At 37.7% G+C, this 14,825-nt stretch overlaps 1 protein-coding gene across 2 annotated transcripts in view; it reads right to left on the reverse strand.

The window, feature by feature from the left end:
• The window catches only part of TP53BP2 (tumor protein p53 binding protein 2), a 67,531-nt gene that overhangs the window by 19,422 nt on the left and 33,284 nt on the right, over positions 1 to 14,825 (reverse strand). Inside the window, exons 4-11 of one of the 2 annotated variants that reach the window (XM_012459751.3) lie at positions 14,182 to 14,264; positions 7,399 to 7,500; positions 4,756 to 4,930; positions 3,860 to 4,041; positions 3,323 to 3,487; positions 2,707 to 2,935; positions 1,264 to 1,374; positions 217 to 365 (exon numbers count right to left, since the gene is read on the reverse strand). In XM_012459751.3, the coding sequence (XP_012315174.2) occupies positions 217 to 365; positions 1,264 to 1,374; positions 2,707 to 2,935; positions 3,323 to 3,487; positions 3,860 to 4,041; positions 4,756 to 4,930; positions 7,399 to 7,500; positions 14,182 to 14,264 (1,196 nt within the window). The remainder of the gene's footprint in view (positions 1 to 216; positions 366 to 1,263; positions 1,375 to 2,706; positions 2,936 to 3,322; positions 3,488 to 3,859; positions 4,042 to 4,755; positions 4,931 to 7,398; positions 7,501 to 14,181; positions 14,265 to 14,825) is intronic. The other variant, XM_012459752.3, reaches the window with a different exon arrangement.

The following is a 14,825-nucleotide window of genomic DNA, read 5'->3' on the forward strand; positions in this document are numbered from 1 at the left end:
ATGACCCAGCAGCAAGTATGTCAGTCATTGCTTCTGGTCTGAGAGCACAAACAGACTCACACAAAAGAAATTAAAATAACAGAATGCTAATATATTTTCTAATCTCCTAGGTACATCCTGTTTCTTCTAGTCTCCCTCATTTAATACTTTACCCCTTCTAAAAACTGCATTATAGAATCACTATTAAATTTTCAAAACCAGGACACTCATAGGTACCTGAGCATCCCGCAAGATATCTTCACTGCTCTGGTTCTTCCTCAGAGTACCGAAGGAGGGTGGGGCAGCGGACTGGTCTACTGCATCAAACATTGAGAACGGACGCACTTTCTTCTCTTTCTCCCGCAGGGGAACCTCTCCATCATCAACTAAAGACAAAAAAAATCACAATGACATTCAAACTGTTTGGAACAAAATATCTTATTCACTCGTAAGTTTCTCTCTCCAAAATCTCTCTGAAAATCTGTGTCCACAAAGCGTGTTCCTATTTTTTAATTAAATTAATAAAAGGATAACTCAAGTGCTATAATAATACAACCTGAGTTCTCCAGCTAAATTAAGATGTTCTGGAAATAAATACCGTTATATATTGTCCCTAGTGTTAATACACTAGAAAATGAACTATTAGCCGGGTGCAGTGGCTCACACCTGTAATCCAAACACTTTGGAAAGTAGAAGCGGGTAGATCACTTGAGCCCAGGAGTCCAGTCTGGGCAACATGGCAAAACCTCATCTCTACAAAAATTACAGAAATTAGCCAGGCATGGTGGCATGCACCTGTATCCCCAGCCACTAGGGAGGCTGAGATGGGAAGATCACTTGAGTCCAGGAGGTGGAGGCTGCCACCAGTGAGCCATGAGCACACACCACTGCACTCCAGCCTGGGTGACAGAGTGAGATCCAGGAAGGAAGGATGGGAGGAAGGAAGGAAGGATGGGAGGAAGGAAGAATGGGAGGAAGGGAGGAAGGGAGGAAGGGAGGGAGGAAGGGAGGAAGGGAGGGAGGAAGGGAGGAAGGGAGGGAGGAAGGGAGGAAGGAAGAATGGGAGGGAGGGATGGAGGGAGGGAGGGATGGAGGGAGGGAGGGATGGAGGGAGGGAGGGATGGAGGGAGGAAGGGAGGAAGGAGAAAAGAAGGATGGATGGATGGATGGATGAACGGACAGAAGGAAGGAAAAAAGAAAGAAAATGTACTATCTAAAAAGAATACACAGCACCTTTTAGATGACCAAAATTTAATAATCAGGAGTAGCACAAATAAATCTCACCTTGATCCAGAGCATTCCCAGAGCTTTGAGGTGCAGAAGCAGAGCCTTGGCTCGGGAAAAGATCTGCATTTGAAGGACTCCAATCAGGGCCAACTGGATGGATTTTAGAGCCTAAAATACAGAAAAGCAGCTACAAATAACTTAGCATTCTAAAGAGATTTTTAATGGTTTTTTTGCTAAGACTTTTAATCTCTAAAAACAGCTTTAAATTCCAGACTCGCAACACCCCAATAAATTTACTTAGAAAATACTATATTAGATTTTATATTTCTAATTTAAGATTCTTCCACTTTACTCAAGCAATTTAGAATTAGTCATAGCAAACAGAAAGTCTGCTTGAACCAGCAAAAACACATTATTCTTCACTGTGCTAGAAAACATCACCCTCATACCCAGAAAGTGATTTCCAATTCAGGAGACCTAAGGGTCTAAGATATATTTTATAAATGATATTTTAAGTGATACATGCACAACAAAAAAGTAAATATGTGGACTCTTAATCCAGGACTTCAACTGCAGTCTTTCACAAATCAGTATAGTCAGGTTTTTTCTGCACTAATACTTAAATTTCAAAAGCCACTGCTTTCATTTTTCCTTACAGAAACAAAGCAAATATAACTCTTTCACAGTAAAATCCAGACTACATAATACTATTGCTTCACAGTAGTAATTATGGTAAAATAACAAATAATTTGAAAATCATATGATTATGATTAGAGAACAGAGACAATACTGGCTATTACTTCTTCCGTTTGGGGTCTGAATAAGGTTATTAAATGATGCTTTATCCCAGTTTTCCTACAATTCTCCTACACTTTCTCCTCCCATTACCAAACTCTGGCTCGCACCTCTCCATGTATCTGAGAACTACACAGAATGCAAAGATCGTTTTGTATTCTAACACAAGGAGCCTCTGCTATTTTCACTTTTAATCTCCCAATATGTTTAAAGTTATTCTAAAAATTAACAGCAGACAACTTCTCACATGTAAGCAGATATGAATATTTAATACCACTCATCAACATAATAGGTTCAGAACCTCACCGTCTGTAAAAATGACACCATTAACATTTACATATGTTTTTACACAAAAAGAAAAGTTCTCAAGTTATTAATATCAGATCAAAATTTCCTTAGTAGCAAGAATGAACTTTTTAAAACACTTTTCAGGTTTACAAATATAATGTATTTTATTTCATTTCCTGAATAGAACTGTATTATTTAGGGTTTAAAAAAAATTATCCTTGTATAACTATGATACTCATTTTAAGTTTTTTTTAACTTATCATTACACTAACAAAGAATACAAAAGGATTTTTAGAATTCAAACATGAACAATGAATTTTAACAAAGAGATTTTTTTAAAACTCAAACTTAGGAGAAAGAATAGTGGGAACAGGAAAGAACTAGGCTGTGCAGGACTTGGAAATGACCCATTTTTACCTTTAGTTTGTGAAGCAGCCCCAGATCTCATGTTGGGCAGCGTCTGTATTTTCATCGGCCCCTCTGAAGCCTGCATGACCAAGGAACCATCCGGCAGGGCTGGCTTCACCAGCAATTCAGGCCTTGAGGGCATCCGAGGCATAGTAGACGACTGGATATAGGGGCCTACTGCAGCCACACGGCTTGGGGCTGACACAGCTTGCTGGGGCAGATTTCCATCAGACGAAACCTTAGGAAAAAAGCACAGGTCCTCCAGCGTTAAACATCATCTTAGATGATCAGACTTATAAAAAGATATGACATTTTCTTATTTTTTAAAATGAGCACTTTCAGAATCTAGCCATAGAGTCTACAAAAAAATCCCAAAATAAACACTCCCCAATGAACTCTCACCCACACTTTACTCAAAGTATTAGAAAGACAAACAGAGCTACACAGGTAATAACATTAAGAAGTAAAAAAAAGCAGCGGATTATCTTTTGAGGATCCATAAACAGCATCTGTGTTCTGAGGGCACACTGAGTAATGATTCTGAAGAAGGTCCCTATGAATAGTCTCACTGGGCTGGTCATCTTTTTGCCTCCTCCCCCAAACCATTACAAAACGGCCCACTTACTGGTAGATTTTCTTTTTGCTGTAGAGCTGCCTTCTTCTTCCACAGCCGGTCCCTCAGCTCATTAACACGCTTATCCATGACTGCCACTTCTGAATTACGCTTATTCAAACACTCCCTCTGTTGTTGTAGCTTGGCATTCTGCTCTTGATTCAGTTTGTTTCTTAGCTGAATAAAAGAAGGGGAAAAAAGGTAGCCAAGGAGTAAGAAGAAAATGTCTCAAACAGTTAATCACATGGTTAACTATTATATAATTTCTAAAAATATGAGGTCCCTCCACCCCTCCACACTTCTCATGTCATGGTTTAAAATTAAGTGACATCTGTGCAAGACCACCAGCTGTGGTTATGAGGAACGTCTCAAATCTCCTGTCTGGGGTACTAGAGTTTACTCTGGATTCTCTGGAGTTTAGGTTCTCCCCACAACCTGCTCCCTCTTTAATGAAAGGCAACTGAAATCTAGCACCTCTTGCCACTTAGATGAACAACTCTGTTTCTGGAAAGAAGCCTGCACAGCATTTAGCAAACAGCTTCGGTCTACCTGCAGCTCCTTATAGAGGCGATCAAGCTCAGCCACCGCAGACTGACTGTCATGGTGGCCATCGATCCTGCCGTTCTTGAGCATCTCTAGCTGCCTGGTCAGTTCTTCTACTTTTGACACAGCCAGGACGAGCTCCCTCTGTTTTTGCTGGAACAAACTATTCATCTGTTCAATTTCCTCCACTAGATGAGAAAGAGAACAGCAACAACAGTTGAAAAGAAAAATAAGAATGGACTACTTCCCAGGCAACCAGCTCTACAATAAACTTTCTAATAAAAAGTAGAAAAATTTTTCAGAATGTCCTAGAAGCAACCTACTTCTTTTAGAAGCAACTGAAATCAACAGAGACACCTCTAAATCTCTGTGCTTCAATTTCAATGTATCTTTATTGGAATTTGCATTAAAAGTATTAAACTCCAAATTTTAGAAACAATAAAAATTTATTTAGAACTTTCAATTTTATAATATTATGTGGATCTATTAAAGCACTAACATTCTGATTAAAATGGTATTGTAATAGTTGGAGCTATTACATGAATAAAAATCGTTGCCTTCATCAAATTCTCAGTCAAAAATATTTAGAGGGGAAAAAATTCTACATTTCCAAAAGTATCTTAGAAATCTTGTATAAAACATTCAACAGTTGAATTCAATTCAGAGGAACATGCAGCATCAAAACTGAAGTGAATTATATATTTTCAAAAGATTCCCTTTAAAGTTATCTACAGATCATCCATGCATCTGTAACCCCAGCTACTTGGAAGCTGAGGTAGGAGGATCACTTGAGGCTAGGGTTCAAGACCAGTCTGGGAAACATAGTTAGACCCTGTATCAAATAAAATAAATAAATAAATAAATAAATGTAGAAAGAAGTAAACCTACAAGGAACAACTCACCAAGTTTCCCATTGCTTAGTCTCTTCTGTTCCACGTGGCCTTTAAGTGCTCTCACTTTTTTTAGCTTAGCTTCCTGATTCTCAGCTATTTCTTTTAGCCTTTTAAGCTTCTCCTGTTCAGCAGCTTGTTGCTGTTGTCGCTGATCTTGTTGTTTCAAAAACTTTAAGCGCTGTTCCTAAAGATAAAAGCAATCATTAGATATGTCATTTTAGGTAGGTATACTACTAAGCTCAAAAATAATCTATCCACAACACTTAGATGTTGAGACTGAGGTACGCTGTAACCCTGGTCTGGTCTCACCTTCTTCCCAAACACTGCCATTATAATCACATTGGAAGTCTGCTCAAAACAGATATTCCTGAGCCCACCTTAGAATCTTCTGGGGATAAGATCCAGGAATCAGTTTTTTGTTTGTTTGTTGTTGTTGTTGTTGTTTAAGACGGAGTCTTGCTCTGTTTCCCAGGCTGGAGTAAAGTGGCACAATCCTGGCTCATTGCTATCTCCACCTCCCAGGTCAAGCAATTCTCCTGCCTCAGCCTCTCGAGCAGCTGGGATTACAGGCACTCACCACCATGCCTGGCTAATGTTTGGATTTTAAGTAGAGACAGGGTTTCATCATCTTAACCAGGCTGGTCTTAAACTCCTGACCTCGTGATCCACCTGCCTCAGTCTCCCAAAGGACTGGGATTACAGGCGTGAACCACCACGCCTGGCCAGAAATCAGTATTTTTAACCCAAGTGGTTCTTATGCAGCAAGGATGCAGTGATTCTTGAACTACTTTTCATAAACTGTTGCAACAATTTTAAAAAGCAGTAGAAATGGGAAGCATTATAAGAAAGTATTTAAATGCACAAGATTTGGCGTACATTTAGATTCAAACCCAAGCTCTGCCACTTATCAGCTATGAGGCCTTGAATATACTGCATAACCTCACCAAGTATGCAAGTCTATGTTTCTTCATTTATAAAATGGGGATGATCAATAGTAACTACCAATGTTACTATAGTGAAGATTAAACAAAATGTGAAATGTAAATCTCTTTGAATAGTATTTTACATAGTATATACTCAATAAATGGTCACTGAAAAGAAAGCTGCAATCATGGAATCTGAAATTCTGTTTCTTCCCGCTCCCCAAGCAAAATTTCTGCTACTTTCGTTATAGCAGAAATTTTGTTTCTATTACATTAAAATTCGTAACTAAAACTGAGTAACAGAGCCACATAATTTATAATCACAGGTATACTATTTCTTAGATTAATATGCCTAAAACATATAAGTAGCATGGAAATAATCAAAACAAAAACCCTGGATAAGGCAGGAGGATCACTTGAACCCAGGAGTTCAAATCCAGCCTAAGCAACATAGTGAGAACCCATCTCAAAAAAAAAAAAAAAAACCAGAAGGATTTTTTAGTCTTTGAGACTAAAAAGGTTAGAGATTTATTCTTCAACAACCAACCTTTTTATTTGACTATATATCCTTACTATTCAATGTAATGTGCAGCATCACCTGGAAGCTTGTGAGAAATACAGAAGCTCAAACCCCAGCTCATACCTACTGAATCAGAATATGCATTTTCAACACCATTCCTATGTGATTTGTTTGTATCTTAAAGTTTGAGAAGCAATGATATATATGACTTTGGAAAAGCTGGAGTCTGGTATTACACACAGAAATGAATGCACAGGAACCCTAGGAAGTATGACATGGAAGTCCACAGTGCATGTTGAGACCTGCCTTAAAGAATTCCTGGCCATTATTTCAAAGCCCTATTGGGTAACTTTGCCCATGACAAACCATCAGTTGTCTACCCCAGCTTCAGTGAACTTATAATCACTAAAGGACTGGTCAGTTGTGGAGCCTGGGTATTTAGACCAGGGGCTGGCAAACTATAGCCTGCAGACCAAATCCAGCTTGCTATCTTGTTTGTGTAAGTAAAGTTTTATTGGGACACAGCCACACCATCTGTTTACCTATTATCCATGATCGCTTAGAACAGCAGAGTTGAGTAGTTGCAACAGAGGCAGCAAAGCTTGCAAAGCCCAAAATATTTACTATGTAGCCCTTTACAGAGAAAGGTCTATTGGCTTTTGGTTCAGACTGGAAGTCTATGACTGGCAGGAGAAGCAGCAGTTCTGACAGTAATGGAGTAGCTTCTTATATTTTCCTTGTTTGAGGCTAGGGCTAGGGTTAGTTTGTGGATAACAAATGTCCCCAAATAAATGCAAGCAGCACATTATTGGTGCCAAGCTGCAGGAGGGGACAGTATTAGATTAATCTGATCAAGATTAACCATGCCATGTTGGAACTTTAACATTCCTCTTGCTGTGGCCCAGTGTAGTTCCTAGTAGCAAAGATGAAGGGCTCTTTCTGCCTTTTCTGTCTGATACCCAACATAGCATGGTTAATCTTGATCAGAATCAGGAGTCAGGAAGATCTTGAACAATTAGGATGACATAAGGATTTCTACAAAATGCTGTAGTAAGGACTTAAAGAGAGCACCAAATGGCAAGTAGCTTTTGGGTTGATAAATGTCAACTTAGATCTGTGAGGTAATTGGCTTACTGAGGGTAAATGTAAATAGCCTTACACATACATCAACAAGAATGGCCTGTTAGGTCTTTTAAAAGCAGATACTACCTTAGTTGCCAGCAATTGTTGCTGGGCTTCAATCTGTTGCTGCTGGCGAGATGCCATTTCCTGAAGTTCAGCAAGAGTCAGATCCATCCTAGGACTATTAACCTACAAGTTAAAACACAAATAAATGCAATCCCAACTTACTATAAACCTATCACGGAGATTCCACCCTCAAAGGTCTATTTAAAAGCTCATCTGAACCAACGATGACAAAATTATTTGGCCATTTTTCTCTCATAATATTAAGCAGATCATTAATTCTTATATAAATACTCACCACACTGACTTTTTAAGATATAAAACATACTAATACACAATAATTTTTTTTTTTTTTTAGAGAGATGGGGTTTCACCATCTTGGCCAGGCTGGTCTTGAACTCCTGACCTCGTGATCCACCCATCTAGGCCTCCCAAAGTGCTGGGATTACAGGCGTGAGCCACCATGCCCGGCCTAATAATCTTTTATTTTAAGTTTAAATAGTTTCAACAGTCTGGGATATAAGTGGAACAATTAAGAATTACCTTGTTCTGTAATTTATATTATAAACAGTAGTGTTTGATCATATTAAAAATGGTATTGAGGCACTGGCAGCAAACCTAGAATTCAGTCATTGGAATATCATTTAAAAATACAACAGCACTAAAAAAATCAAGACACATCGGATTTCATCAAAAACAAAGCAAGGACATCCACTGTCACAAAATCTATTCAACATTGTCCTAGAGGTTCTAGTCAATGCAATAAAACAAGAAAGAGAAATAAACAGCATCCAGACTGGTAAGAAAGAAGTTAAACTGCCTTCATAGACAATATAATCATCTATGAAGAAAATGCTATGGAATCTACAAAAAAAGCTACCAGACAAATAAGTTACACATACACACACACACACACACATACATACATACACACATACATATATATATATGTAACAGCACATCAAAAACTTATCCATCATGATCAAGTAGACTTCATTCCGGGGAAGCAAGGCTGGTTCAACATATACAAATCTATAAATGTAATTCATCACATAAACAGAACCAATGACAAAAACCACGATTATCTCAATAGATGCAGAGAAGGCCTTCAACAAAATTCAACAGCCCTTTATGCTAAAAACTCTTAATAAACTAGGTATCAATGAAACATATCTCAAAATAATAAAAGCTATTTATGACAAACCTACAGCCAAAATCATACTGAATGGGCAAAAACTGGAAGCATTCCCTTTGAAAACTGGCACTAGACAAGGGTGCCCTCTCTCACCATTCCTATTCAACATAGTACTGGAAGTTCTAGACAGAGCAATCAGGCAAGAAAAAGAAATAAAGAGTATTCAATTAGGAAAAGAGGAAGTCAAATTGTCTCTATTTGCAGATGACATGATTGTATACCTAGAAGACCTCATCGTCTCAGCCCAAAATCTCCTTAAGATGATAAGCAACTTCAGAAAAGTCTCAGGATACAAAATCAATGTGCAAAAATCACAAGCATTCCCATACACCAATAACAGACAAACGGAGAGCCAAATCATGAGTGAACTACCATTCACAATTGCTACAAAGAGAATAAAATACCTAGGAATACAACTAACAAAGGACATGAAGGATCGCTTCAAGGAAAACTACAAACCACTGCTCAAGGAAATAAGAGAGGATACAAACAGATGGAAAAACATTCCATGCTCATGGTTGGGAAGAATCAATATCATGAAAATGGCCATACTGCCCAAAGTAATTTAGATTCAATGATATCCCCATCAAACTACCATTGCTGACCTTCTTCACAGAACTGGAAAAAAACACCTTAAACGTCATATGGAACCAAAAAAGAGCCCACATAGCCAAGAAAATCCTAAGCAAAAAGAACAAAGCTAGAGGTATCACGCTACCTGACTTCAAATTATACTACAAGGCTACAGCAATCAAAACAGCATGGCACTGATACCAAAACAGAGCTATAGAGCAACGGAACAGAACAGAGGCCTTCAAAATAACACCACACATCTATAACCATCTGATCTTTGACAAACCTGACAAAAACAAGCAATGGGGAAAGGATTCCCTGTTTAATAAATGGTGTTGGGAAAACTGGCTAGCCACATGCATAAAGCTGAAACTGGACCTCTTCCTTACACCTTATACAAAAATTAACTCCAGAAGGATTAAAGATTTAAACATAAGACCTAACACCATAAAAACCCTAGAAGAAAACCTTTCAGGACATAGGTATAGGCAAGGACTTCATGACTAAAACACCAAAAGCAATGGCAACAAAAGCCAAAATAGACAAATGGGATCTAATTAAACTTAGGAGCTTCTGCACAGCAAAAGAAACAAGCATTAGAGTGAACCGGCAACCAGCAGAATGGGAAAAAATTTTTGCAAGCTACTCATCTGACAAAGGGCTAATATCCAGAATCTACAAAGAACTAAAACAAATACACAAGAAAAAAACAACCCCATCAAAAAGTGGGCAAAAGATATGAACAGACACTTTTCAAAAGAAGACATTTATGTGGCCAATAAATCTATGAAAAAAATGCTTATCATCACTGGTCATTAGAGAAATGCAAATCAAAACCACATTGAGATACCATCTCATGCCAGTTAGAATGGCGATCATTAAAAAATATGGAGACAACAGATGCTGGAGAGGATGTAGAGAAATAGGAACACTTTTACACTGTTGGTGGGAATGTAAATTAGTTCAACCACTGTGGAAGACAGTGTGGCAATTCCTCAAGGATTAGAAATAGAAATACCATTTGACCCAGCAATCCCATTACTAAGTATATACCCAAAGGATTATATATCATTCTATTATAAAGACACATGCACATATATGTTCATTGTGGCACTGTTTACAATAGCGAAGACTTAAAACCAACCCAAATGTCCATCAAAGATAGACTGGATAAAGAAAATGTGGCATATATACACCATGGAATACCATGCAGCCATAAAAAAGATGAGTTCATGTCCTTTACAGGGACATGGATCAATCTGGGAATGATCATTCTCAGCAAACTGACACAAGACTAGAAAACCAAACACCACATGTTCTCATTCATAAGTGGGTGTTGAACAGTTAGAACACATGGACACAGGGAGGGGAACATCACACACTAGGGTCTACTGGGGGATGGGGGGCTAGAGGAGGGATAGCAGGGGGTGGGGTGATTGGGGAGGGATAACATTAGGAGAAATACCTAATGTAGGTGACAGGGGGATGGTGGTAGCAAATCACCATGGCATGTGTATACCTACATAACAATCCAGCAAGATCTACACATGTACCCCAGAACTTGAAGTAAACTTAAAAAAAAGTAAGATTGAATAAAGATAAATCAGAAAACAAACAATATGCAAAAATCAAGTATATTTCAATATATTAGAAACAATTAGAAATTTTAAAATTTTAAATACCATTTATAGTATCAAAAATATGGGGCAAGATGTAGATACTAAAAACTCAAAAACTGCTGAAAGAAAATCCAAATAAATGGAGAGTTATATATCATGTTCATGAATTGGAGGCTCAATATTGTAAAGACAGCAATTCTTCTCAAACTGATCTACAGATTCACAAAATTTCAACTAAAATCCCAACAGGCATTTTTGTAAAAAAACGTTGATTCTAAAATTCATATGGAAGTACAAAGCATCTAGAATAGCCAAAACAACTCTAAGAAGAATAAAGTTGGAAAACTTACACTACCTGACTTCAAGAATTATAAAGTTCCAGTGACCAATGCATGTGGTATTGATATCAAGACAGACCAGTAGATCAATGAAACAGAATAGAGACTACAAAAACAGGCCCACATACATGTGGCAACTATTTTAGACAAAGGTGTAAAAGCAAATGAGTGAAAAAAGAATAATCTTTCCAATAAATATTGCTTATACAATTAGATATTCATATTAAAAAGATGAACTTTAGGGCCGAGTACAGTGGCTCACGCCTGTAATCCCAGCACTTTGGGAGGCCAAGGCAGGTGGATCACCTGAGGTAAGGAGTTTGAGACCAGCCTAACCAATACGGTGAAACCCCATCTCTACTAAAAACACAAAAATCAGCTGGGCATGGTGGTGGGCGACAGTAATCCCAGCTACTCGGGAGGCTGAGTCATGAGAATCACTGGAACCTGGGAGGCAGACATTACAGTAAGCCAAGATAGTGCCATTGCACTCCAGCCTGGGTGACAGAGTGAGACTCTGTCTCAAAAAAAAAAAAAAAAAAGATGCACTTTGATTCTCACACCATATGCAAACATTCACTTAAAAGGGGGCATAGGCCGGGCGCGGTGGCTCAAGCCTATAATCCCAGCACTTTGGGAGGCCGAGGCGGGTGGATCACGAGGTCAAGAGATCGAGACCATCCTGGTCAACATGGTGAAACCCCGTCTCTACTAATACAAAAAATTAGCTGGGCATGGTGGCACGTGCCTGTAATCCCAGCTACTCAGGAGGCTGAGGCAGGAGAATTGCCTGAACCCAGGAGGCGGAGGTTGCGGTGAGCCGAGATCGCGCCATTGCACTCCAGCCTGGGTAACAAGAGCGAAACTCCGTCTCAAAAAAAAAAAAAAAAAAAAAAAAAAAAAAAAGGGGGGGGCATAGATTTAAAGGTAAAACTGAAACTGCAAAACTTCTAAAAGAGAACAAAGGAAGAAAAATCTCTGTGACCCTGGGTTAGGCAAAGAGTTATTAGATACAACACTAAAAGCATGCTCCATTAAAAAAAAAAAAAAATTGGATCCAGACTATATAAAGAACTCTCAAACTCAGTAAGAGAGCAGAAAACTGGGCAAAATATTTGAACAAATAATTTCACCAAAGAAGAAACACAGAGAGCAAATATGCACATGAAAAGATGTCCAAATCATTAGTCATTAGAGAAAAACAAATTAAAACCACAATGCAATACACTAGACATATATTTTAATGGCTAAAATTAAAAAGACTGACCATACCAAATGTTGGCAAGGATGTGGAAGCAGTGGAACTCTGACAGGCATGTAAAATAATATGATCACTATGGAAACATCCAGCAGCATTTTAAAAATATATATATATATATAAAGATATCTCTTTTTTAAATAGAGACACAGTCTCACTTTATTGCCCAGGCTAGTCTCAAACTTCTGGCTTCAAGTGATTCTCCTGCCTCAGCCTCCCAAAGAGCTGGGATTACAGGCATGAACCACCAGCTTCTTTCTTAAACAGTTAACACATACCTACCATATGACCCAGGTATGCTACTTCTAAGTATTTACTTATAAAGAATAAAAACATAGGTCTATATAAAGACTTGTATCTAAATATTTACAGCAGCTTAATATAAAATAGTCAAAAACTGGAAACAACTCAAATGTCTATCAACAGATGAATGGACAAACAAATTGTGCTATGTTCAGATGACAGACTATATCTCAGCAATAAAAGGAATTAACTATTGATATACATAACAACATGGATGAATCTCAAATTATGCTGAGTATAATCAAACAAAAAATGAATCATTCCATAAGATTCCAGAAAATACAACTAATTCATAGTCACAGAAAATAGACCCACTTTGGCAAGTGAGGCTGTTGCCCCCTCAAAAAAAAGTAGCCCCACTAACAATTCCTTGAGAATGGGGAGGGAGGGAAGGAAGAGGTCACAAAAGGACATAGGAAACTTACTTTGGGGAATAATAGGTCATTTCATTATCTGTCAAATTGTACACTTTAAATTTATACAATTTATTGCGGTCAATTATAATTCCATAAGGCTGATTTCTTTTTTTTTAAGATGGAGTCTCACTCTGTCACCCAAGCTGGAGTGCAGTGACAAGATCTCGGCTCACTCACCGCAGCCTCTGCCTCCCAGGTTTAAGTGATTCTCTGCCTCAGCCTCCTGAATAGCTGAGATTACAAGCGTGCATCACCACACTTAGCCAATTTTTGTAGAGACGGCGTTTCTTCATGTTGGCCAGGCTAATCTCAAACTCCTGGCCTCAAGTGATCCTCCCACCACAGCTTTCCAAAGTGTTAGAATTGCAGGTGTGAGCCACTGCACCCAGCCAAGGCTGATTGTTTTGTTGTTTTTTAAAAAAAGTAAACTCTAGTTGGTGAAGGAGGAGACGCAGTGTGTCCATATGCATTAAAACAATCCTGTTAATGGCTAAGATCATTTTATCATCTACATATCATCCTCTCATCATTGTAAGATAACCATTAAATCAAAGAAAAGGCCGGGCGCCAAAAACAAGTAAATCAAAGAAAACAAAAAGAAGAATCGGAAGAAAGAGACAATAGGAACAAATGGCACTTTAGATCATCTGAATTCTACTGTAAATGTACTAAAGATTGAAAAAAGGTAATTTAGCTAATCCCTAATGGCACTAAAAACAGTGATCTCTGAAAAGAAATGTCTTCAAAGTATACCAAAGATGCATGCTCAAGTTCATATGCAACAACAGCGAGAGCATAAATGTATAATTTTCTGTTTTTTAAAAAGTGATGATAGCAACAAATAAAATCACCAAATACTTCCTCAAACTTGCTCAGCATTTATTTTATTCTGAATTTGTGTTACATTAAGCATACAACTTATTCCAATACTCAGCCATATAGAGAACATTAAAATTAATAGTGTCTATGAAATAAATTTAAAATAATGTTTAAAAAGGGGGCTATCCTTAGCCCACTGAATAACAAAGTAATAATGAATAAGGCTTAAAGTTAAAAAATATATATCATTGTGGTATATATAGTATGGATAAAAACAACAACTTACACCATTCTCCTTTCTTCGATATTCACCAGGAACTTTCACACCATTTCTTTTTAAACTTGGATCCTGAGATCTTGGTCCACTTACTAAGGACAAAATTCAAAAACTATGCATTAACACTCGAGGTGACAGATACTGTAAGTACCAGTTCATTTCTGAGTTCTGTCATGACTGCTGTTTGAGATTTTAAGTTTAATGTATTCTTTAAACAAAATATTTTCCAATGGCAATGGACTTAAGTTCTCATACCTCAGTGTGTTTTGCAAACAATTTCATGAAACAGTGAAAAGTCAGCACTGCTATCACATGTCACCTATTAATTAGGAAAGCTGTCTGATTCACATACCAAAAAAAGGAAAAATTAACAAACTTAATGTACTTCTATTAGTAATTCATACCGTTTGCTTAAAGTTGCTCTTCCTAATCATCTATTGAGCTGCTCAGTAGTTAAATCAAGAAAAGCTTCACTGAAATAAATAGTTGAAAATTAAATCAATGCATCCTTGTACTAACAATATTTTTAACTTATTTTGAGAAGAAAGCACTTACGATTGGAGCAAGTAGTATCTTGGTTTATTGCAGACATTTTGTGGTAATTTTTAAGTACTATGAAGTACTTCCACATTTATTTAAGCAAAAAATTTCTG

Source organism: Aotus nancymaae, unplaced genomic scaffold (genome assembly GCF_030222135.1).
Source record: "Aotus nancymaae isolate 86718 unplaced genomic scaffold, 86718_ANA_hifiasm-v0.15.2.pri h1tg000032l_0, whole genome shotgun sequence".
Taxonomy (NCBI): Eukaryota; Metazoa; Chordata; class Mammalia; order Primates; family Aotidae; genus Aotus; species Aotus nancymaae.